General features: G+C 41.8%; 2 protein-coding genes across 4 annotated transcripts in view; one reads left to right on the plus strand and one right to left on the minus strand.

Annotated features, from left to right (window-relative positions):
* The window catches only part of LOC142378630 (uncharacterized), a 21,633-nt gene extending 4,311 nt beyond the window's left edge, over positions 1 to 17,322 (minus strand). The window contains exons 1-44 of one of the 3 annotated variants that reach the window (XM_075463356.1): positions 17,178 to 17,322; positions 14,271 to 14,344; positions 14,036 to 14,077; positions 11,554 to 12,030; positions 11,424 to 11,471; positions 11,280 to 11,333; positions 11,134 to 11,181; positions 10,838 to 10,978; positions 10,633 to 10,731; positions 9,751 to 9,816; positions 9,576 to 9,656; positions 9,408 to 9,452; positions 9,059 to 9,220; positions 7,691 to 7,771; positions 7,560 to 7,604; positions 7,356 to 7,478; positions 6,987 to 7,280; positions 6,859 to 6,909; positions 6,753 to 6,779; positions 6,658 to 6,684; positions 6,514 to 6,576; positions 6,324 to 6,428; positions 6,185 to 6,247; positions 6,059 to 6,094; positions 5,921 to 5,974; positions 5,724 to 5,795; positions 5,498 to 5,560; positions 5,346 to 5,417; positions 5,192 to 5,218; positions 5,065 to 5,100; positions 4,202 to 4,237; positions 3,988 to 4,104; positions 3,825 to 3,896; positions 3,667 to 3,735; positions 3,536 to 3,586; positions 3,389 to 3,451; positions 3,231 to 3,290; positions 3,094 to 3,120; positions 2,965 to 3,009; positions 2,824 to 2,877; positions 2,674 to 2,712; positions 870 to 980; positions 645 to 785; positions 485 to 568 (exon numbers count right to left, since the gene is read on the minus strand). In XM_075463356.1, the coding sequence (XP_075319471.1) occupies positions 485 to 568; positions 645 to 785; positions 870 to 980; positions 2,674 to 2,712; positions 2,824 to 2,877; positions 2,965 to 3,009; positions 3,094 to 3,120; positions 3,231 to 3,290; positions 3,389 to 3,451; positions 3,536 to 3,586; positions 3,667 to 3,735; positions 3,825 to 3,896; positions 3,988 to 4,104; positions 4,202 to 4,237; positions 5,065 to 5,100; positions 5,192 to 5,218; positions 5,346 to 5,417; positions 5,498 to 5,560; positions 5,724 to 5,795; positions 5,921 to 5,974; positions 6,059 to 6,094; positions 6,185 to 6,247; positions 6,324 to 6,428; positions 6,514 to 6,576; positions 6,658 to 6,684; positions 6,753 to 6,779; positions 6,859 to 6,909; positions 6,987 to 7,280; positions 7,356 to 7,478; positions 7,560 to 7,604; positions 7,691 to 7,771; positions 9,059 to 9,220; positions 9,408 to 9,452; positions 9,576 to 9,656; positions 9,751 to 9,816; positions 10,633 to 10,731; positions 10,838 to 10,978; positions 11,134 to 11,181; positions 11,280 to 11,333; positions 11,424 to 11,471; positions 11,554 to 12,030; positions 14,036 to 14,077; positions 14,271 to 14,334 (3,535 nt within the window). In that variant the 5' untranslated portion in view covers positions 14,335 to 14,344; positions 17,178 to 17,322. Of the gene's footprint in view, positions 1 to 484; positions 569 to 644; positions 786 to 869; positions 981 to 2,673; positions 2,713 to 2,823; positions 2,878 to 2,958; positions 3,010 to 3,093; positions 3,121 to 3,230; positions 3,291 to 3,388; positions 3,452 to 3,535; positions 3,587 to 3,666; positions 3,736 to 3,824; positions 3,897 to 3,987; positions 4,105 to 4,201; positions 4,238 to 5,064; positions 5,101 to 5,191; positions 5,219 to 5,345; positions 5,418 to 5,497; positions 5,561 to 5,723; positions 5,796 to 5,920; positions 5,975 to 6,058; positions 6,095 to 6,184; positions 6,248 to 6,323; positions 6,429 to 6,513; positions 6,577 to 6,657; positions 6,685 to 6,752; positions 6,780 to 6,858; positions 6,910 to 6,986; positions 7,281 to 7,355; positions 7,479 to 7,559; positions 7,605 to 7,690; positions 7,772 to 9,058; positions 9,221 to 9,407; positions 9,453 to 9,575; positions 9,657 to 9,750; positions 9,817 to 10,632; positions 10,732 to 10,837; positions 10,979 to 11,133; positions 11,182 to 11,279; positions 11,334 to 11,423; positions 11,472 to 11,553; positions 12,031 to 14,035; positions 14,078 to 14,270; positions 14,345 to 17,177 lie in introns of all 3 variants that reach the window. The other 2 variants (XM_075463354.1, XM_075463357.1) reach the window with 2 other exon arrangements.
* Positions 17,323 to 21,873: 4,551 nt separating this feature from the next.
* Positions 21,874 to 23,695, plus strand: LOC142379325 (small integral membrane protein 26-like). Its single transcript, XM_075464464.1, has 2 exons — positions 21,874 to 22,111; positions 23,068 to 23,695. The coding sequence occupies exons 1-2, from the start codon at positions 21,988 to 21,990 to the stop codon at positions 23,238 to 23,240; spliced, it is 297 nt and encodes a 98-aa protein (XP_075320579.1). The 5' UTR covers positions 21,874 to 21,987; the 3' UTR covers positions 23,241 to 23,695.
* Positions 23,696 to 23,774: the final 79 nt, after the last annotated feature.

Here is a 23,774-nt window from a genome sequence, read left to right on the forward strand (position 1 = left end):
GGATAGCCACACGCCTCTTATTGCACCAAACCGATTCACTCGTTTTTGTCTGGGTTTCTTTTAACCTCAGTCAACTTTCTCAGCTTTTTTGGGGTTGACATGATTCCCCAAACACAGATTAATAGAGACAGTCTGACTCTGAATCAACACTGCTCTCACCAAGATAAGCCTACAGCCTCCTCCACGTACCACACTGCCGTGTCCGTAGCCACATCAAGCCGGCACCACAGAATCAGCTGAGTAACAACAGCCCCTTTGGTTTTCATGGCGAGTTCTGCGATGCCGGCTTTATGTGTATAAGTACACACATAGCAGGACCGTTTCACCTCTGTTACTACCTCTCTTGCCAGGTCAGAGGCGACTCAGCGGTGAATCAACAAAGGGGAATCCGTCCCGGCTTGAAAAGACTCCTGTCTTCTCTGCAAACATTACATTTCTAGCACTGCAGTTTGTGCAACTTTTTCCGCCTTCAGAGGAGACTCACGCTGCATCAGATTGATGATGTCGTTGACGGAGATGGCTCCTGGTGGACCAGGCGGGCCAGGAGTCCCTGGAGCCGAACCTATGTCTGTAAAAATCAAAAGACTGTTAGAAAAATGTCTTGTGGAAGAGGAGCTACAGTAGTATTATGCAACTGGTCATACCCCGGATGTAGGCAATGACTCGGCTGGCAACGTTGTCCACTAGCCCATCCTCTGTAGACCCAGCAGAGCCCAGATCCCCTGGAGAACCAGGGGGCCCAGGAGGTCCAGGAGGTCCAGCCAGGTACTGTCTGATGCTGTCACCTGCAGGTCGCAGCAAATAACCTTCATTAGCTCGTTATTTCATCCAAATGTAGAAAAACAGAAAGATGCACGTCTGAAGCTTACTCTGAAGGTACTCTGCAATGTACTGGCCAACATCAGTGGATCCACTTCCAGGAGTACCAGGTGATCCAGGTGATCCAGGTGGGCCAGGTGGACCGGGAATATATGAGCCACCTGAAACAATGTCACAAGTTAGAAAAGGAATTATCTTGTAAATGTTCGGATTAACAAACATCTCATTTTTTGAACAAGCGCTTTAAGCTGCAGTTTCTCAAACGACCACTGGGTGTCAACATCCAGATGTTTGAGACATTGAGCCTCTTCTCAGCTGATTTGTATGTAATTCTTTTAGCTATGTATAGCAATAGCATATCTTCAATAATGATTAATACTGCAGCAGCATAAATCAAAGTATTATTGAACTGAATTTAAGTATGTAACCCTTTCAAAATGTATAATAATAATAAGCCACATCTCTGGCTCCAATAGATTAACACAAAAAGCATCAACATCTCTAAGAAAAAGCTGAGAAAATACATTTTCCTGCTCGTCATTATACTGTCAAGAGTAAAACTAACTCTTTTCTGATCATTACACTAAGAATAAGTTCATTATAAATAGATACATTAACGTAGCATGTTCAGACCTTCTGCGTTACATTAACGCACAGTCTATATTGTATATATATATATATATATATATATACATATATATAGATTCTGTATATATATCTATATTCTCTGCACCAACTACACCAAGTCAAGTTCCTTGTAAGTGCAAACCTACTTGGCAATAAACTTGTTTCTGATTCTGATATTAAGCTTCAAAGATGATTTATTTTGTCCATATAGACCACATTTTTGGTCACGTCTGGCATCATAAAGACCAATGATGGTGACATTTGAATGGTTGACGCCACACTCACTCAGTGGGGTTACATGGCACTGAAAGGATCGGATAATTGGCTAAATTATAAAAAGATTGAGTTATTAAATGCATGTATACACCTTAATTGGACAAGAAATTGAATCAGATTACTCGCAGTCGGATTAAGACCCCGAGATAACTCGGTTGAAAGTCAAACTAAACCTGCTTGTAGACGGTGAAGCACGTGGTGAATTGGACTTTGCACTCTGCTCGAGATTTTTTCCTGGGGTCGTGAACCAGAAGTCAAAGGAGACGATATTACTGTTGTTGTCGTCGGAAAGAAACAAACAACGCGATGGAGAATGCGCCGTTGTGCATCGCGTTTGTGCAACAAGCAGCTCATCACAAACTAAATGTAGAGGGACGTAGCTTCATCTTGCTCTTCGTCCTCCATCTTTCTCGAATGCCTGAGTTTGTTGTTGTTGTTGGTGGTGAAGAGGTCAACAGGAAGTGGCTCTATTAGCAATAGTTGAAATGGGTACAGCGCCACCTATCATACCGGGGTATGACATGCTTTGTGCCTCTGATTCCATTCATTCACCGCCACATATCCAAGGATAATTACCCTTGTTCAAATAAGGAGCATAACCCAACTGTAGCTATAATCGAATTAATCTCATCATGTAGACTCACTGAGTGGCTCTATTCACCTCTTAGAAACAGTCTGCAGTCGCCTCAAACTACCAGCCTGAAGCAGAGATTGAGGCTGGTAAACCCACTTATTTCTAGCTTCAAACCTGCAGTTCTGAGCACCCCAGCATTAAAACACAAGTTCCCTTTTAGGATTGTTTTCATGTTAATTTGGGGATAAATTACCTCTTGTAACAGCTTGTAAAGGCTCAAGTTATGGCAGCTTTCATTTCGCTTTTTTAACTTTTCATTAAGAAACTGTGTTATAGTCATGTATCTATCTTATATCTGATATTAAAGATGGTTTTACCAGTGCCTCCTCCTGGGATTCCAGGAATTCCATCATCACCTGCAAGAAAATGTAAAAAAGGGAAGATTAGGAGTCAACTTTGCTCAGAAAACATGGGGAGAGTAGGGTTTTCATTTATTTTAAGAAAAGATTAAATAACAAAGTACTTACCCTGAGGTCCCTGTGGACCCTGTGGACCCTCAGGTCCACGCGGACCCGGGAAACCTGACATGGAAACCAGTGATTTAAAATTAGAACTTGAGGGTTTGTGGTTTATCCTCGAATAAATCCAACTTGTTTACTAACCAACACCTTTTTCTCCTGGACTTCCTGGAAGACCTGGTTGTCCCGGTTCACCTGAAAAACAGCGTTGTCACCTGTCACCTGTACAGACTGTTTGACAAAACCTGAAGTTTCTAAACTTCCAAGTCATTTTCTCACCTTGGTCCCCTTGTGATCCTTTATCGCCTAAAAAGAGAACATTTCTTTTCATTTTTGAGAATGTGAGACGTTCTGAATCAGCGATCTGACACGTGAGTTTATTAACGGGTCACGTGCACGTGAGGTGTTGAACCTACCTGCTGGACCCTGTGCACCTGGGGGTCCCGGAGGTCCTGGTGGTCCAGCAAAGAAGGTTTCTGAGCCACAACAAGGAACAAAAAAATGTTATGATTCGATGCAAAGAGAGTGGGGGCTGAGTGTGATTTGTGCCTTCAATGTAAAGTTAAACTGAAACCTGATGTGGCCAGAAAGTTGCCAGGTTCTCCTTTCTCTCCAGGAGGTCCAGGTACACCAACACCTGCGAGGACACAATGTGGTTATAGATCACTTTTCTACAAAAAAAAAAAATCTGAGTTTTTAACCCGACGTTTCTTTTGCTTACCTGGCTCTCCAGGGGGCCCTCTGCTGCCTGGGGGGCCCTCTTCACCCTCACCTAAAATGCAGTGAATACGTCATTCGTTTGCTTTGAGTTTCTGTGATGCTCCTGGTATCAAACGGACGGCTTTTACATACCGGGAGAACCTTGAGGACCACGTGCTCCAGGGGGCCCTGGAGGTCCCGATGGGCCAGGAGGTCCTGCCACTTTTTTTGAGGGAAAACATAAAGTTTGAATATTGTCTTTTTCATTAAACAGGTATAATAAGGTGATAGTTCCAACATGATGCTGGTACCTGGCTCTTGACGTGGACCTCGCTCCCCCTTCTCCCCATTTTCTCCCTTTTCGCCTTGTGCTCCTTTTGGACCTAAATGATTTCATTAAAAAGAAAAAAGGCGCCGTTACCAAGTTTTTCACACATCTTTGGTGCCCCACCTGCACGGACAGACTGAATTTACCTGGTTGTCCAGGGATACCGGCGGGACCGATGGGACCAGATAGACCAGGAAGTCCAGCAGGACCTGGAGGCCCAGCTGGGCCTGGAGGTCCGGGGATGGCCACAGAATCAGAACCAACTATAAAAAAGAGGAGGAGACACAGAAGCGAGTCTCCCTTTATAAGACGCTTTGGTCTCCTACATGAAGTTAACATGAAAAGTGTGGCTGTTCTTACTCGGGCCGAAGATTTTACCAGGTGATCCTGGTTCACCTGAAAGACAAAGATCAGGTCACGATCAGCTCCACTCCCTTCACCTGTGTTCACTTATGCTCAGCTGCACCCTCCTCTGTATTTAAACTCCCAGTTTCCTTCACTCTTTGCCAGATCCTCACCGTTACTCCCTCTCGTGCTCTTCCTGGTTCCTTGTGTCTATTTTTATTATAGTCTAGTCAATTCAAATTTAAATAGTTTTGTTTAATTTTTTTCCTCCTGGCTCTCGATCTCTCGGGCAGCGTCTGCACCTGGGTCCTCCTTCCTCGCCTCCAGCGTCGACACGTGAAAAAAGGAAGTCGTCGATCGAACCAAAGTAACCCGAATCAGAGCGCCAGGGTTTGACTTGGGTTTATCGTTTGAAATCAGAGTAAAGAAGCTGAAAACCTGATAAACACTCCAGCACAAACCTGGCAGGGCTGCCACGGTGAGTGCACGCCCCTTACAGTGAAGCATGGTGGTGGGAGTGTGATGATGTGGGACCAAACAGGTGGCATGTACAGCTGGCTTTATGAATGCGTGGAAATATACGTAAATACAGCTTTTCAAGATGACGCTCAGTCTGTAAAAGTCTGACAGGAAGAATAATCCAACGGACGCACCGAAAATTTACCCAACTGATCCTTTAAATAAAAACAGCAGAACACAAATTAAAGCAGTCGCTGATGTGAAATGATCAATTTACCCTTCACTCTGATAAGAAAAAGAAGTTATTTGACCGATAAGTGAGTGATGAATCGTTCTTTAATTTTCATTGTTTTGTTTCTAACTTCCAGTGAAGTTAAATTTGTGATAAATAATTTGAATTTAAAACTGGGGAGCCTTACCTTTACCACCAGGTTGTCCCGGGTTTCCTGCAATACCTAAAGCAATTCATCAGAAAACAGATAAATGTGTAAAAAAACATACAAATCGAACCTGTATTTAGTTTAACTCTGGTGTATTTTTCTTTACCTGGGGGTCCTTGAAGCCCAGGAGAACCTGGAGAAAAATCAAATTATTCATGTAGATTAGGAAAATTAAATAAATAAAAGTAATATAAATGTGCCCAAAGCTCCTCGGATAATGTCAGATAAACAGACTGGAGCAGAAATGAGTGCGTTTGTACCTGGGGGGCCAACATCTCCAGGAAGTCCAGGTGGTCCTCTCATACCAGGAAGTCCCATCGAACCTGCTTCACCTACAAGTCAACAGCACATCACAGCTGAGTCGAATATCCCTTAGTGCTCCTCTAACAGCAACTTCCAGTCCTTTACCCACCTGCAGTTCCTTTGGATCCCTTTGCTCCGGCAGTGCCTTGTGCTCCGGGTTGTCCTTGTTCACCTTCAACAAAAACAAAAACATGTTTGTTTTTTTTAAATCTGTAAAGAAAATCCGACCTCTGGCTGGCGAACGCCTGGTTAACAAAAATCTGTTTCATTTAATTCAATGTAAATTTGTCTGAAATTGACAAAATTCTGATCTGATGAAAGGGATTAGGACACACCTGCTGGTCCCCGTGGTCCTCTCTCTCCATGATCTCCTTTAGTTCCCGGCCCGCCAGCTGTTCCGCGCTCACCTGCATTGGTTGGTTGACACTGATCAATTACTTGTTGACTTATTAATCAGAGATCAGCAAAGAGCTTGAGGCCAAACTGTCTCCAGTTGGTTTGGTACTTTGAACAACACACAGCGTCCTTCTACCTTTGGCTCCTGGAGCTCCAGCGTCACCCTGGAAACCTTTTGGACCAGGAGCACCTGCAAACAGTGATTGAACACAGAAGGCCTGTTAATCAGCACTAACTGACTGAGATAAAGTGTTCATTCGGGCCGAGTTTTTACCAGGATTTCCTGGAGCGCCGTGCTCTCCCACAGCACCTGAACCATAGAAGAAGAATCAGACAGTTGGTGTGGTTCTTTCATTTAAACTCAGCTCGTCTGTATTTCTGCCAAGACCCTGAATCTCACCTTTTGGACCCACGGGTCCAGGAGGACCGGCAGGACCGGGACGTCCAGACTCACCTTGAGATCCTGTCCAAACAATATCAAAATCAATTAAACTATCCACGTTATCACCTTGTTTGATTTAAACGTGTAAATGTTCAACCTTTATCTCCTTTCTCTCCTAAACCAGGTGATCCAGCTTCCCCTCGAGGGCCCATCTGTCCGTCCCGGCCCCTCTGACCCGGTGGTCCCTCTGGACCCGGTTCACCTGGACAGAAAGCAGGAGATACTCGTCTCTTTGGTTTCTGTTTTCTTTATGTTTTTACAAAGAAAGTGTTTCAGCGTAACAATACCTGCACTTCCTTTTGGTCCTCTTGGTCCATCCAGTCCTGAGTGCCCCATCTGTCCAGGAGGACCTTCGTGAACAGGGTGAGAAGAGTGGGTTTGTTTCCTCTCTGAGAAGTAGAAAACTACAACATATTTGCTCTAAGTCTTACCTGGCATGCCGGGGAAGCCGCCGTCCCCTGAAAAAGATCACATTTTAGGAGCTGGTCAACATTTATTCAGAAGAAACAAAGCTGTAATTCCTCACCTTTTTGTCCAAGCGCCCCTGAATCACCTGCACAGACAATCAGGTTAACGATCCACCTTAAAAATGGCTAAGTCTCCAAATTACTGCCTAGTCAGGGGAAGCCTACCTTTAGGTCCTGGTTCTCCTCTTTCACCTTTAAGAGAGTAAGCCAGAGTTTCTAGAAAACAAAAATGTGAAATGCTCTTAAACGCTCGTCCCATCTCTGATATCTGATATCTTCCTTCATCTCCATACCTCTCACATTACTGGAGCGGAGCTCGTCTCTGACCAGCTGCTGAACGGCTCTCTGCAGGGCGGCGCTGTCCTGTCCCGGCCCGCTTTCCGCTCCTCCTCCTGCCTCTGCGGCCCCCAGGCTGATGGTGTTATCGGAGCGGGTGGCGGTGGAACTCTTCATGATGTACGTCGAGTCCAGTGGGTCGACGATGTTGACGCCCAAGGGGGAGGATGGTCGCATGGACCTGGCCGACACAGTGCCTGTGATGGCTTCCAGGGCCTCCACGCGGTTCTTGAGTTTTTTCACCTCCTCCCCTGTGAGAAGAAAGGTTGATATCACCTTCACTGATGACCCCATCACTGATGCTCAAAGAAACAAACTCCTCCTACCCAAAGCGATGAGCCCACAGAGGAGGCCGAGGATGAGCAGCAGGCTCAGCAGCAGGCCCAGCAGCCACTTCCACCAGCTGCAGCAGGAGCAGAAACCAAAGCTCGACTCCTCTTTACGGATTTCTGAGTTCATCAAAGGGACGATCAACTTCCACATCAGATTATCCTCAAAGGGAAAAAGTGAAACAGGACTACAAACCTTACCTGCATAGGTGGCTTTATCTTTTGTGCCAGCTTTCAGGGTCGAAACTATAAGAAAATGAAAGAATGCCATAAAATGACGACATGCCAAATCAGATTGTAAAACACTGGCACTGAAGCAGGCATCGGCTTACATTTGGCATCAGTTCCTTCCTCCACTGTGCTGGCTAACAGCTTCAGTTTCTCTCTCTTCAGGGAGTCCTCAGAGTAAGTACCTACAACACAAAACAATGACAGCATGTTAACATCAATCATAGTTGGCTTAACGATATTACGGCTCAAAGCTGAGCTTTAATACAGAAACTGAATACTGATCCAGTTAGAGAAAACTGTCCTTTGATCTGACAAATCAGAGTTTTTATTGGGAGCTTTTCTGTATTTTTTTTCTAAATTCCTTGATTTCTGTTTTATTTTTGTTCCTTGTTTTGTTTATTTTGCTCAGGTTATGCAGCTCAACCTGAGCTTATTTAGACCCCTGTTGACTTTGCTCTCTGCCTTGTTTTACACCAGGTTTCTTCTTCATTTACCATTACTTCCCACAGGATTTATTCCCCTCGTTAACTTTTCAGTCCACCTGGATGTTTTTTCCTCAGCTCCTCACGTGTTCTGCCCCGCATTTAATTCTCACAACTTTTGGATTTTCCCTTGTTGGACTCCCTGCCTTTGCCTTGTTTTTGTAAACTTTATTAACAGACTCTTTAGTTCTTTGTCTGCCTGCTGATTGGGAGGCTAAATCTGGCTCCTCCCCCTCAAACTGTGACACTGACCATCCTTCGTAGAATCATGGGGGATTTTTGCACATGGCAGGTGTTTACCTGCACACCAATCAAAGCTCTATTATTTCATTTGGAGCATTATGAATGAAAATACAAGACAGAAAGCCCCAAACTCCTCAGTTTCCAACTCAGTGCTTAACCGTGTCCTCATGTTGCATTAAAACAAGTTGCTGCCATCAATACAAAATGAGCAGATGCCTCTATAAAAGAGAATTTTCCTGTTTTAGTATTTGATTTGCAAAAGAATGCATCTGTGTCATTCCCACTGTACAGGGTCCCTATTGTCACTGGAGACAGATTTGTACTCTTAGTAGCACAGTATACAGCACAGTGGCTAAATGCCACACAAATTTATATCAAGTCAAGGTTCAATCTCACTGTAAAAATAGTCATAACGTATGGGTAACTTCAGAAGAGTACTGTGGACCTCGCTGTATATTCAGGGTGTATATTGAACCGGTGACTGTGATTAATAATCAGTCTAAAAGGACTTAAAATCTGTGTGAAAACATCTGTTTTCCTATTCCCCTGCTGTTTTGCAGAGATAAGGCGCCTCTTTATTTGGAGGGAGACATGAACATCTCGCCCTTCCAACGAGGTGAAAGAAAAGGGGCTCCTTACCGCTGCAAAATGGAGGTGTGGAGCTGAATGTCAGGGACGGGGGATGTTAGGAAACTGGGAATGGGTCTTTTCGGTGCATATAAGAGTGGTAGTATTCAGCAGTACCAGAGTTACTGGCAGGTGCAGCAGACATGAACTGCTTCCCGGTGTCTTTGGCCATGATGAGCCGCTCCGTCTCCTTCTTTATCGGCGCGTTCTCCTTCTCTATCAGCACAAAATTAAAGTCCTTTCCTGAGGCCTCGTGATTGGCGGGACTGGTGGGTCTCGCTGTGACATCCAAACAAGACGACATCAAGGACTTAAATGCGTTGAAGATCATTACAAAGCATGCAACACTGTTGTCATTTCGAACTATATTCTGCGTGTGATGGGTCTACTGTGTATTGCATGTGCTGTCGAACAAAGAAGGGTTCAGATGTTTCAGATGAAGCAGAGGACACGCCGGGCAGCTCACCTGTCATCGTGCTCATTCCAGAGACATTTTTCTGCACGCCATAAACTGAGAACAAACAAAATCACATCTCTCAAAACACTATTTTTCTGTGCATTTTGCAGCATTTTGCTAACTTGAATATCAACAACTCAATTTCTTTTATGGCTTTTATTTCTCTCACTGGTTTACCTATCTGTGGGTTAGCTCCGGTGGGGGAGAGGACTGTGGGACTCGAAGGGACCAGGTTGTTCTGCATGCCGTACACTGGAACTGAGGCAGAGAAAACAACATGATCATCCAGCGACAGAGTCGAGCTGAGGATGTGAGGTCGATGCGGGCTGTGGTGCGACAGGCGGAGGCTCACCGGAGCTGCTGGCAGCTAGTCCAGCGCTCGCAGAGGGAGAGCTGAGACTCAGGTTGTTCTGAACTCCTGCACAACACAGAACAGAGCAGCTCAACTTATCCATCTAAGTCTTCTCTGCTAAAACACTTTCACACGGTTTTCTTTATCAGCAGCAAAGGCTGCGAATGTGTGCGTAAAGTCGCGATCAATCACGGTAAACATGAGAATGTCAACGATAAAGATTGTGATTAGTTTTCTATCCAAAAGTAAACCCTCAGCATGTGGTTCAGTTTGATTTACTTTAGAAAACATAACCTCAGAGTCTTCGTTAATTTGCCAGACCAAACCTGCTTGATCTGTCGGTTCCAGAGAAAATAAATCTTTGTTTGTTTTTCTGTTTTCACCAAAGTAAACAAACTTTATTCTTTTCTAATCTTTTGTTTGTCTTTTTTTTTTTGGCAAGATTTTATTTTATAACACGACAGACAAAATCACATTAAACATATTAAAGTAAAGGAATCCTGTAGATTGTCCAAAAAAAAAGAAAAACTGATTGAATCTGGTTTAGTTTTCTTTGGAAAGGCAACAAAAGCTTTGAATTTTGTTACTTTTTTCTTCTTTTTTAACGTGATAAACTTTTTGGGTCCTTTGCAATCATCATTACCAAATAAAAGAAAATGTAGATCTACACATTGTTTTCTTTTTAATTTTCTTTACCCATGTGCTCAGAAAAATTAGGATTTTGTTCATGTTTCTTCACCACATTCACCAAACTCTTTGGGTCTCGTTTTGATTTTCTTCATCTCAGCAAACGCTCTTTGGAGAGAATATATATTTCCCTCCTGTCAAAGCATTCTGAAATAGTCTCTTCCTGTGGATGTTTGAGTTTTGCACGTGACTAACCTGCCGTGTAGAGGGTGGACGTAGCGGAGAAGTTGTTGGGGTTTGTGTTGTAACCGTAGCCACCGCTCATGTCCCCAGACCAAACGCTGCCATACTGGTCTAAAACAGAAGGCAGAAAAAGAGTTGACAGATAAGTGAATGATGGAAGCCTCAGCATGGGTGAATGTCCATCTTCTGAACACAGGTGATAGCTGAGTGGGTGAACCTGTGGAGCCCTCAGACATGGTCCTTGTTTCCACACTGGCCTTCTTGGGGATGGGCAGCGTGTTGTTGGGGGATGTGGGGGGACTGGTGCTGGTGGAGCGGTTCCCCCTCAGCAGGCGCTTCACGTCGTCCAGCTCCGTCCCTGCACCACAGCACAAGTGACACTGGATATCAGACGGACGACCCGAACTGTGCAGTATTTCATGATTACATTTCAAAACAGACCATCACTGCTTCATGACAAAGTATAAACCCGTTTTTATGTGGATACACAGCTCAATGATGAGCGATACTCACATCTTGCTGGAGGGGAAGCACTCTGAAGCCTGGCTCTAATCTCACTCTCTACAAACACAAAAAGGTTACATTTTAAATCAATTAGATTTTGATTAATTCAACCAAACAATCCCCTTTTCTAATATTTGTAGTTTATGTGCTGTGACCTCTGCTCTGAGTTCTCCCTCTTGTGGCAGAACTTGATGTTGCACTTGAACTTCCTGAGGAAGAAAACAAAGAGCATCCGCCCCCAAAATCATCAGCTGACATGCATGTGCATTTCCAAGTGTTTGAAGTCTGGCAAAGCTTACCATACTTCTTCCTGTTGTACTCTGGTGAGGAGCTTGTGCTCGAGCTTTCTGAAACGCGTAAATAAAGATCACATGGCTATTTGTGCTTTTGACATACTGCAACCAGAAGGAGCTGGGAATTGTGACTAACCGTCAAAAACCTCTGACAGAGCTGCTGCCATGGTGGTCACGCTCTTCCTCTCCTTCGGAGGAGGTGAGTATGTGACCGAGGACAACAATCCTTTCCTGGTTTCCCCAGATCCTCCTGAAGAGTAGCTGGACTTGGTCACTGTGGAAACGGTCACAGCACCCAGACCCCCTTCCCTGTTTCCTTCTCTACCACCGCTCGCGAGACTGTAGGACATGCTAGAGGATCCCCCTCGGGCGTCTGTATACCCCTCTCCTGCCCCTGAGGCCCAAGCAGCCCCTGATTCCACACACCCTCCAGCTGAAGATGCTGCTGAGGAAGCTCCTACAGTAGTGATACTGAGGCCCCCTGAGCCCTTGCTGGTGCTGGATCCACCGCGATGGGAGCTGCTGGATGTGATGAGAAATGAGCTGCTTGTACCCCCCGATCCTCCTGCTGCAGCTCTTCCACCTGAACCACCAGAACTTAGAGAATAATCATCTAAAAACAAATTGTAAAGAAGCAAGAGTTTATTCATTCCGTTGTGTTTTACGTCTTAGCCCTAGAAGTTATAAGTCCCTTATTTATCAAATACTTCACCTGGAAAATATCAAATTGCCTAAATCCATTTTCAAACAGCAAGACTGAACTAGAAAAGTTAATATTTGACCAATAAAGTCAGCACTCATTTCAGGTTTTCTTGTTATTAGGGAACATTCCCACTGCATGTCTAAACATGCTCTATTATACGCCTGTGAATCCCTCCACTCTTACTGTAGATCTGATGATTTATGAAGGGCACATAGTTTTTCCTGCTGGTGCTGCCTGGGGTGATCATTTTTATATTGTCTAATAAAAAATGACAAACTGTCAAGTGTCAAGTCTTCTTTTCTTCCTCTTTAAAGCTGCATTAATCAATAATTCCACGTGTGCTGAAAGGTGTGATCAACAGCCTACAGATAAATATTTCACCACTGAGCAGTTTTAGCATAATAATTATTCAATCCAGCACTTTTTCACTTTTTATGATAAATTTCTTGATAATCCCACTACCTGCCTCAATCTAAACAACAAAAAGACCATATCAACGACCAGCAAGTAAAAAGAGTGGAGGAATTAGCCTTTAGCTAGCATCAGCTAAAAGTATGCTAATGTTGCTACGTAGCCAATGGTTGTGTGAATCTTTCAAAAACTTTATACGAAAAAAAAAAGGACAATGTTGTTTCAACAACTTGCTTTTACGGTCACCAAGTGACCATAAAATTAGGTGATTGTTGATTAAAAACGTAACCACGGCTAAATAAAGACTGGATTGGATGTATGTGTAAACAATTAGCAACTTTGCTTAGTTATGTTGTGCAATGTGAATCATTATGAAACAAATATTGAAATAGATATGTATATGAATGAATGTAAGTGCCTATTCCATAACTTTCACCTCTGGCTCAGAGACCCAGAATTAAATTCACCAACGCACACCATAACCCCCACTTAAAGTGAAAAAGAAACAAAACTAGCCTACATGGGCTGGGCACACAGTGTTGCTAAACACTCTGAAATGTAGTGGGAATAACATAAAACTCGTGTGTGATACGTGTGACATAGTTTTGAAATACACAATTTAGCTCTTGCTCAAATTGCTCCTGAATTTTAAATTTTTTTATTGTTTTAAATGACAAAAAATCAGCTCTTTTCATGATCAGCTATTTGAATAGCGTTAGCTTGGGGCACCTGTCAGGATTTGTTTCTGATTCAACAAACTGAAAGCACACTGACTGCTATCTGCTGCAGGTTCAGTAAAACACAGACTACTCACAAATCCTTCATACAATGCTATTTAAAACAAACTGTTCAAGGAGCTAAAAAAAGAGCTGAGAAATAAATGTGACAATCCAGAATGAACCGCTACGACTCATAAAAGTTGCTCATCCATTGAGCTCTATCAACTCATCTATATAATATTGGTTTCAGAATTTCTTTTATAGTTTGATTAATCATTTCAAATGTATATCTATTCATTACAGCATCACTATAGAAGTTTTTGAACCTTAAAACTATTTGCCTTTGACTTAAAGTAGCCTACATTGATTTTTGTTGCCGGGCCTAAAACTGTTCGACTTTGATTTCCTGCCCAGCACCACATCGCTTTGCCTTACGGTCGCCTGATACTTTTGTGGCTTTTTCAATACGACAACAAATTCATGTGTGTGGCTGTACATGTGCAGGGCTCATTTGATTTTATGACAGTGGTGTTACAACCCACAACTGTAGGGGGAGCCAAAGAGCAAAACATTTGCTAAATTTTCTAATGTTAATTCTCTTTAATGTACTTTTTATTTACCTTCATTTAAATGGTATTCCATAATTCTGATGCCAAAAACAAAATTGATTAATGCAACATTAAATCAAGCCTGTGTGTAACCCTACAACAAAATAATCACCAGTATATATATATAGGCTACATACATATAAATATAAATATGTGTGAGGAGTTAAAACAACTTACTTTCAGAAGACAGACGGGAAGACTTTACTGATTTTGTGACGACTGTAAAGAAACAATCAGCAGTTGAATTCCAGTATGTCATCTCCTGTGTATGTTGTTCTTAAACAGTTCTCTAACATGTTTCCTTTTAAGGGTTTTTATCACAACTCATGCAAAGAGAGACCTCAGAATAACCAACAGGCCTTCTGTTTAATACACACTTCTGAAAACATTTAAAGAAAACCTCCCATCTTACCCCGACTGCTTCCTGCAGCGCCTCCACCTGAACTGACCGCCTTGACTGTTGTTAGGTTGTCCATCCAACAGCAGCTGTGAAATCAAAGCATGCACGAGCTTATTATTTATAAAACACTAACTTGAAAGGGGAGTAAAGAGGGAAGCTTTTCGTTAAATTGAGCGTTTTCATATCCTGAGGCTACAGTCATATTTCTCTCCTGTAAAAAACGTTCCATACAATCCAACATGCCACTGATTTAAAGTTTTCCCCTGAAGCTCTTCAGAAGGGGCAGAGCTCTTTGTTAAACTGATAAATGCGGCTTTGCTTTGAACAAAGACGACCTTCAGCATAAAGGAAAATCTCCACAAAAACTCAGCTGGAACAGGTCTGAGGTTTCACTCATGTCAAGAGAAAAATATCAAATATCTCCCCAGGAGTGATACAGTTGAACTGAAGATACATCATTTCTTAAGGCAGTGGCGTGTATGGACTGTCACAATGAAAATATTATCATTTTAAAGCTACAATGAGGGGAAATGCCAGGGAATTTGTTGTAAATGGAAAATCTTTTTCATGTATCCAGGAATAAAAATCAGACACATGTCGTTTATCGTACTTCCACTGAGGGGTTGAGTCTTAAGTTCTCACACTCACACAGAGTGGCTTCATGTGATCACATATAGTTGTTGTTGTTTTTTTTGTCAAAACTGACTTTAACACTGAAGAAAAAGACAGAAAACAGACGAGGATACAGTCTGTTGGGGCTGATTGTTCATTAATACTCGTATTATAATCTTAAAATCCATCCAAAGTGTCGATTGCATGTAAGTTACCGAACTTGCACGTTAGTCCTTTTTAAATCAAATCATCTCTTGCACACTTGCAGCAGCTTCATTTTGTCTGTTATAACCAGTAAAGTGTCTGAGTTTCATTGAAATTGTGCCGTGACTGCTGGAAGCTGTTGAAGCTTGTCTGCAGCTGCTGAAAGCTAAAGCTGGAAGCAGCAGCTTTTTTTTCTCCCAGCTCCTACAATTCAAGAGTCGGTGACTTACAAAGGTTAACATTTATTTAGCAACACCCACGAGAGACTTTTTAACAAACCACAGACCATCAATATCCAGCATCCAGGAGCTTGTGAGACACTAAACTGCTATAAGTCAAGCAGAACATGTAAAACAGTGAGAAAATTTTACATATATCAGTATAGTTTTTAAGTTGGAACCATAATTTCTGCCCATAATATACAGTTTGTTTGGTCACTCTCCAAATCTGGTGTCTGAAGCTATCGGGTTGAGCAGTCTGTACTGATTTAGCTCAGAATTGAATCCTGGATAAACTATAACCAACATCTCAAATCTAGCATATAAACTGTGTTTGGGATTGTTAAACAATGGATTGTGGACAGAAGATTAGATAAACCTACTGGATGCTGAGATATGAGCTGCTTTTACTGGCGTACTGTTCAGTATCTTTCCAGAATTCCAGTAGACGAGCATTTAAAAGAAATCTGATTTTGAAACAATGAATATAACATCATTCAACAGAGATATCAGAAACAACTGAGGTACAACATGAAGTATTTACCTTCTGCCCCCCCATGTTCAGGAGGCAAATACAGTATTTTGAACTAAAATACCTGAATTGAAACTACAGTCAGCTTCAGCTTCACTTCTGAATGTATGTTAAAGAATTTCAAGATGATAGAAAACGTGACGTTTAATAGATGTTTTGATGGTTCTGATTCTTCCAGAAGTTTCTTTACGTTGTCTTAAATGTTTTTTAACATGTTAGGCTGCTATCACGGTGATTTCCTGATGAAATAAAAGTGAATAAATGATGACAGTTTTAGTCGATTTTGTTAGTTTTTATTCATGAATCGTCTTATAAATTGTGTTTTATCATTATATATTTAACAGTACGTACAGTAAAGTAGCTCCAGCTTCAAAGTGCACATTTACATATTGATGATTTAGTATTTATAATTCAGTCACATTGGACTACTTTTACTTCAGGTGCCATAAGTGTATTTTGATGCTGTTCTGGTTTTACTTGAGCAGAAGCACGGTTGCTTTTACTTAAGGAAAGGATCTAACTAACTTTCCCACCATAAAGCACATTATATGGGTTTGGTTACCTGATTTAAAGACCTTTTCAAAGCTCTGACAGTCAGAGTTGAGCACTCCAGAGGATAAAATGTTAAACTTTTGAGATAATTTCCACAGGAAGCCAAAATCTGCTTGAGATTTGGTGGAAAATGATGGAAAAGAGTGCGGCCCTCAGCACAGGGCACCTAGTCGGGTATATTCATGCCCACCTCGTATTTATCTTCAGATAATATTCCACATTTGATTTCTTGTACAGACATTTAAATCAGCTTTTTGTACAACGTTGTGTATTCTGTGTATTTATTTGAGTTTTGCATCCAGAAATATTCTTTAAATTGCATTTTAATGAATGCATCTGTCTGCCATTTGAGATAAGACACAGATAAGAGCAGATTAGACACTTTAAGTAACCCCTCAAATTAAAATTTGATCAACTTTTGTCTGTTTTTTGTACACTTTGCAGTCGTGCCGTTTCATTTGGGTTTTAACTCACCTTGACTGTTTTTGTACTTTCAGTGAATTTAAAAACGCTTCAGCCTTCACAGCGTGTCACCAAATAATTTGATCATATCTACCACAATAATTCCAGATAAATCTTACAGATTATAAACACCCCACAGCTACAGTTAATCTAACTTTCCTCACTGTTTAGTCCTGCCAGCTAAGTCGTTTTTAAAGAGAAGCAATCATCCCTGTAACTGTTGTTTTAGTCTTTTACTTCTACATATATGAACTGTTCAAACATGCATCAAACCTGACACGCGCTTTTTAGCAGCTTAGGAAGAAAACTTTGACAAAAACAAAATGACTTGTACTTTACCTTTTAGACCATTTGTGGAAAAATCACCCCTCTATCTCATCTCCCCCAGCTGAATGAAGAGATGAACTCCAGGTGTTCCAGGAATACGATGTGCAGCACCTGGGATTTGCATGTACCTGGAGTTTTTTTTTTATGTATTATCTTTGTCTGACTCATGGCTTTACTCAACAAGTTCCAACACAGTGGAGGGGGCTGTTACTGCAGCCCGTGACAGGCAGTGCAGGAAAAATAGCCCGGGGCTCAGTCGGTGAATGCAGTGTGAAGATGGTAAAAGAACGTTGTTTGGCACCACTGTGGTACAAATTGCTTCTGTTTGTCGCTGCAGTTAAATGCTTGTTTGAGGTTTTGAAGATTAAAAACTGGATGCAACTGATTAGCTTTGAGTCAAATTAATTAGATTTGATCATGAATCTCAAAAGCCTTCAAAATGCTGAAATCTGTGAGACAAGCAGCTGGAGTAGTTTAAAGCATCTTTAGAAGGAGAAAAACTAAACACATACACGTGAGTTTACATGCTTTGGCTGTTGAAGTTGCAGCGAGGTGTGACTGCACATTGGGCTTGGCTCCACAGACTCACAACAGTTTTGTTTGGTATTCATACTCAGTGAGGCGGAGAAACGCATTCTTCACAACAAAATGTTTATGATTCCACCGGCAGAATCAGGAATGACAACAGCTTTACAAAAGTGAAGCTCAATGGAAGCAGCTAAGTTGGTCTGATGGCATCATGAAGGAGTCTTTGAGATGTTGAGGGCTCACTTCTCCCCAAGCGTGAGCACGCAGGCGCACCAGGCAGCTGTGTTCGATTCGCTCATCATTTACTTCATCGTGGAGTGAGTCGATCATTTTGTGGTGCTGTTTCTGGATTTATGAAAGTCCCAGCCAAGTCAGGAGGCGGCTTCATGAGCATTGAAACCATAACTGCATGTAGTTTAGAGAAAATGTGAAGCTGACACGATGCGTCGGCTTGTTTGGACACCATATTGTTTTCTCGTTTTCTGACCCTGAATTCTAACTTCAGGATAATGTTCCTGCACCCAGACTGTAGGATTATTTCTAATTCTCAAAAGTTAAATGATATGTCCACTGCAAAAACCACCCAAGTTTCAGTCTTTAAACACATCTTTTTTATCCTCCACACATGACTCCATAAAATCAACACAGTATTACAATATGTTTACTTTCATAAATGAGCCCAAAAACCTGGAGTCAGATATTACGGGGGATCAGATGTTGGCACCATACCAGCTGGTTGATAAGTAGATCTTGCATTCAGCGGGGAAATGAAATCACTCCCAGTGGGATCCATCCTTCTTCTCCTTTGTTCTTTGTGCCTCTCTTACAAAATGGAACCCCACCACAATGGTTGTAAAAACAGAGAGAACATCCTTATGAGATGGGGGTCCTGTTCCAGCACGTGGTGCAACAAAACTAGTACACAGAAGATGTTGTTGCACTACAAACTCTTCATATCATGCACCAAAAGTTGTGCTGTACACGATATTCGTACAAATAGAACATGGTTCATTGTGGCCTGGAACCAGGATCTGACCGAGCATGCTAACGCTAGCTGTCAGGTGTTCCTCATGTTCGCAGCTCATTTCTGTTGAGCAAATGATATTCCTCAGGCATTTAAACCAGCTTTTTTGTCCCTTTTTGTGCCAAAGAAGCAGAACTTGAGAATTTACAAGTAGAATATGAACATGAACCACGTTTGTAATGCAGCTCAATGATGAGCCACATCGATTGGTCCACTGTGGCTCTAACAGATGTGTTTTTATATATTCATACATTGGGCCAGCCCATCACAGACGAACAAAATAAAAAACTACCATAAAAGTAGCTTTTCATATATTTGACTGGTTTTCTTGGGTAAAATTATCCCATTATTTGTACATCGATGATTTCTCTACATGTTCAGCTGCAGTTCATGAGGGTGGATACAGCCCAATTAAAAGAGTGAATGGTGCACACAGATTTTTACATCCTGTTCTGTCCCTTTAAGCATTGTAGTTTGAACAGAAGCTGCCATTTCCTGTGCATTTGCTAACAGTGTTCAAGAATTCTTTGGGAAGCCTCACGTGCGCAGCATCTGGGACAGCTGGTCATAATCATCTTAGATGGATGTGAAATTTTTATTTTGACTTGTTAAAACTTAATCAGGGAATGAACTAAGGACACAATGTTGGGAACCGCTGGTTTTTCATTTAAAATTCGGAGTAATATCTTCGTTCTAAGTCTTTAATCTGAAAATGATCCAGTTGTTTTAGCTGCTGTGTAGATGCAGCGCAACAAGAGTTCATTACTTTGCCCTGAAATGTTGCATAAATGCGTTAAAACCTGGAAATCTTACAGATAAACAGCATGTTGTTGTAGTGCTGAAGAATGTTTCGTCTGATCAAAACACCAAAAACAGGATCTAAAAACAAGTTGAAACAGAAAACTGAATGTAGGACTGAAGACAAACTTTTTCACCACCTTTGCATCGATTGCTCGAACGTGCCTGAAACGTGCACGTGTCCTATAAACACTGTTTGTTGATTTAACAGCGATCAAATAATGACACGAGACCTTCTTGAACCGTCAAGCGATGATCCACAGCTCAGTTTGTGCCTGAAGCTGTTACAGTGCAACAGAGCTGGCATGAAGTATTCATGGGTCCTCAAGCTTAGATTTCCACCCTTAGTTTGCGTGAGATTCTTTTTTATTTCAGGGGAATATGAATGATTGGCACTTAAACACCCAGCAGCTAAATGCTATTAGTCAGGTATGTACTGGCAAGTATTGCTTTGGACCCACATTCTTCAGGCACCAGGAGGATGGTTATATAAGACGATAGTTTAATAAACAGGCTCTGTGAAGGGCTGCCAACCTGCAGGGTGGACTCTACCCTATTTTAGATGGGATAGGCTCCAGCAACGAGCTTTTTTTTTATTGCGCATAAAGAAGCTTTATGCTTTATCTTGTAGCAAAAAGATTATTTCAACGTTTTATGAGCAGTATGTTTCACGTTGTGATATCTAAAACTGCATGAATCATCCTCAGCAGCAGCAGGTGCCCCACAACACCTGCAGACTACAGAATAATGTGGGTGACTCATGAGCAGAGCTATAAATCTTCCTCTTCATATTCCAGTAGTTTGTCATCTGCCCCAGGTCATAGAAATATCTGAGAAATCATTTTAAGTGCTGTCATTAAAGGATGTTCCTGGTTATGGTTTATATCTTAGTAAAAAATAAACAGTGAGCATCAGGGTTGCTCTGGACAGTATTTCTACTGATTATGAATCACAGTTATCACAGTTTTTATGGTGGCGGGGGTGTTGTACTGCAGCATGAGTGCAATTAAGTTTTGTCTCATCATCTTTATTTAAGTTGTTGTTAAGTCATTTCAAACAGGTGATTGTAATCATGAATTTTCTTTCAGAAACAGAATCTGTGAAAGGCGGAGGAGCAAAGATTCCACTTCTCTGGGCTCGGAGGCGTCTGGGATGGAGCGTCACACGGTGGAAACGTGTGCTGTGGTCAGAGCGATCAGTGTTCCAGATCTTTGTTGGAAGAAATGGAGCAAAGAGCAAAAGGAGCATCCAGACTGCTGTCAGCAACCAGTCCCTGCAGCCAGGCTCTGGGATGGTATGGGGTTGGATCAGGGCCCGAATGAGAAAAGCTCATTTCCACTTCTGTGATGGCAGCATTAATGCAGAAAAGCTCACTGAGATTTTACAGCAACATATGCTGCCTTCAAGAACACATCTGTTCCAGGGACGTCCGTGTATTGTTCAAGCAGAGCATGTAAAAGCACATTCTGCACACATTCCAAAGGCATGGCTGAGGAAGAGGAGGGTACGGGTGCTGGACTGGCCTGCCTGCAGTCCTGACCTGTCCCCAAACTCTGAAACAACCACCACCCCGTGCTGCTGCACACCTGGAGACGTGTTTGCAGGAAGAATGGGACAAAATAACAGCTGGAACTCTCCATCACTTGGTGTCCCTCAATGTCAGAACATCTCTAAGTGTTGGGAGAAGGAAATATACGTGAGGAGTTTGGTCAGCCAAGTACATAAAACACAGTGTTTTACCATCAGTCTCTGATTTATTTAACTATTTAACTGAAAAACAGTTTCAAATTACAAACATAAAGCAGGTGAAATCCCACAGTTGACGCCCCTCCTCTTCTCTGCTTTTCCACATAGCTTCAAAGGCCCAAATGATCTTTTGTTAATGCCTGCTATAGGTCCTATAGTGTCTGCCTCTGGGACATTAATAGATTCTTTGGGCCCTGTAGGTTGTTGGGTGGGGTCTTTGTGAATCGGGCTTGCTTTATGCAGATGACAATGAAATAATAGATTAACAAAGGAGGCAGTTAAAAGGAAAACACAAAATATCAGGACATGATTTACATTTAATGAAAAGAAAAGTTGATGCAGGAAGAAAATAGAAAGGAGGATACAATCATTGTGAGGTTAAGCATGGAGCTTAGTATCCTAAGAAATGACACCCCAGGGTTACAGATATTTATCCAACCAGATTTGGTGAACATTATCAGGAGCTACAGAGAACTGTGGAGCATGTTCTGATTTGAAAAAAACCCGGAATAAAACAGGGGTAAAGAGTTGACTAAACGGACCGTGTAGGAACCAACTACCTCCACAGGGTGGCAGCACTGCGACTCTGAGAATGCACGCTTCTGTAAAAAAAAAAAACAAGAAGAAGAAAAACCTGGGAAAAAATGGCGGCTCACTGAGACTTCTGGCTGAATACACCAAATTAATTTAGATTAATGTTACACCTACCGGTTTATTGGAGGCAACATGGGTATCAAAGATTTCATGAAGTGGAACAAGAGCGTGTCCGCATTGTACGCTGTTGGGATCTGGACCATGATCTGCTCCTTCGGGTATTATAAATACACGGGTCGTTATGAGGGCATAGGAGGTGAGACATGAACTGTACACACACACACACACACACACACACACACACACACACACTAAAGTTTCTGTCACGTGTACTTTGGTAATGACGAAAATTCATTTCGAGAAAAATAGGTTAAAATGTGTCATCTGCACCTGAAAAGTGTTTTGGGAAAATGGCAACTTTCATTCGAGACAGGAAGTTGAATATTTAAGTGAATAAATGCTCATTTTTGTTAGCATGTTGGGAACTGAAGTACGCCGAATTATACGTAAAGTGCTAGCATTGACTGATTGCCATCAGTGGGCCTCGTTGTGAGAAGATGTCCTGAAAAAATACGAGAAAATGTGGAAAAGACTGATGAGCCAGGAATGGGAAAAATTCAGAACCTGCCTGAGAATTCATTGGATTTTAAGATTTTTTTCAGTATAACTGTAATTCACTGATAGTCTTTATTACACCTGATCGTTCAAACTAAAGAGGCCCTATTTATAGCTAATTCGGTGTACTTGTTCTCCAAATTGTTGAAAGTAACAGAATTGTCCTGTTATAGAGGGCACATGGCGTAAAAGCCCACAAAAAATGTCACGTGACAATAATGCAAAACGATTCTGATGTGGGGCTGGAAACTAAAGTTGTGAACTGCTGTATCCGGGCTCCTGGGGCAGTTTAGGGTGGTTTAAGGGCAGTTTAAAGCCTACGACTGTACATAATAAAGGTCAGTGTACTTCAAAACATAGTTTTAAGGTTCACAGTCTTCTCTAATGTTTCTTTAAGATGGGCAGCGTTAAAGTCTGGCATCATGTGTGTCCAAGTCAGACGGCGGCTGCAGAAGCCCTCCTCTTTGTGTCTCTTTTCACTACAACTTTGTCTTTGTTCAAGCAGTCTCACTAAAATCCAGACTTTTGGAGCTTTAAACCTGTTTCTTATCCCCTGAACTTATTTGAATCTGTCTTTATTTTTCCCCTTTAACTCAGTGAGAAAAGAAGAGGAGGAAGAGCCAGAGAATCCGTACAAGCAGGTCTACAAGACTCCTCACTCCGTGACCACCATCATCTACAAGAAAGACTTTGTCCCATACACCACAAGGATTTCCAACTTCATTAAATCCTTCAGTGGTGAACCCGGGCCTGAAGATGGCAACAAATAGTTGCCAATGCTGCTATGACAAGTAAATCTGTACGAGGATATTAATATTAATAATACTTGGACTGTCTCCAATGTGCAGGACTCTTCCTCTTGTCCGAACGATGATTAAGTTGCTACAAATACTTATGATGTTTGAATAAACTGTGTTTTTTTTTTTTTTTAGCCCTTTTGTCGACCTCCTTATATCAACAGATTCATTTTGGAACAGAAAGCTGGATCTGTGTTTCTCATACTGGTCGCTCAGTTCTGTTCAGGTCTCCCAGTAAGAAAAGGAAATGGAATTTATCCGTTATTTATGTTGTTACGTGTTAATTTCTCATTTGGATTGAAGATTTTCAATGGAAGAAGTCCACAAAATACATGAGAATGACACAATGTTCAAGAAAAAAAAAATCTTTTATTGTATGGTCACCTACTGTAAAATGTTAAAAAGGTGAATAAATCCCATCAAAGTTATCTTTTTTCACATATTTGAACAAACATTTGCTCCTCTCTGAAACAGTGTCTTCAAACACTCTTTGACATGATGACAGAT

Source organism: Odontesthes bonariensis, chromosome 4 (assembly GCF_027942865.1).
Source record: "Odontesthes bonariensis isolate fOdoBon6 chromosome 4, fOdoBon6.hap1, whole genome shotgun sequence".
Lineage (NCBI taxonomy): Eukaryota > Metazoa > Chordata > Actinopteri > Atheriniformes > Atherinopsidae > Odontesthes > Odontesthes bonariensis.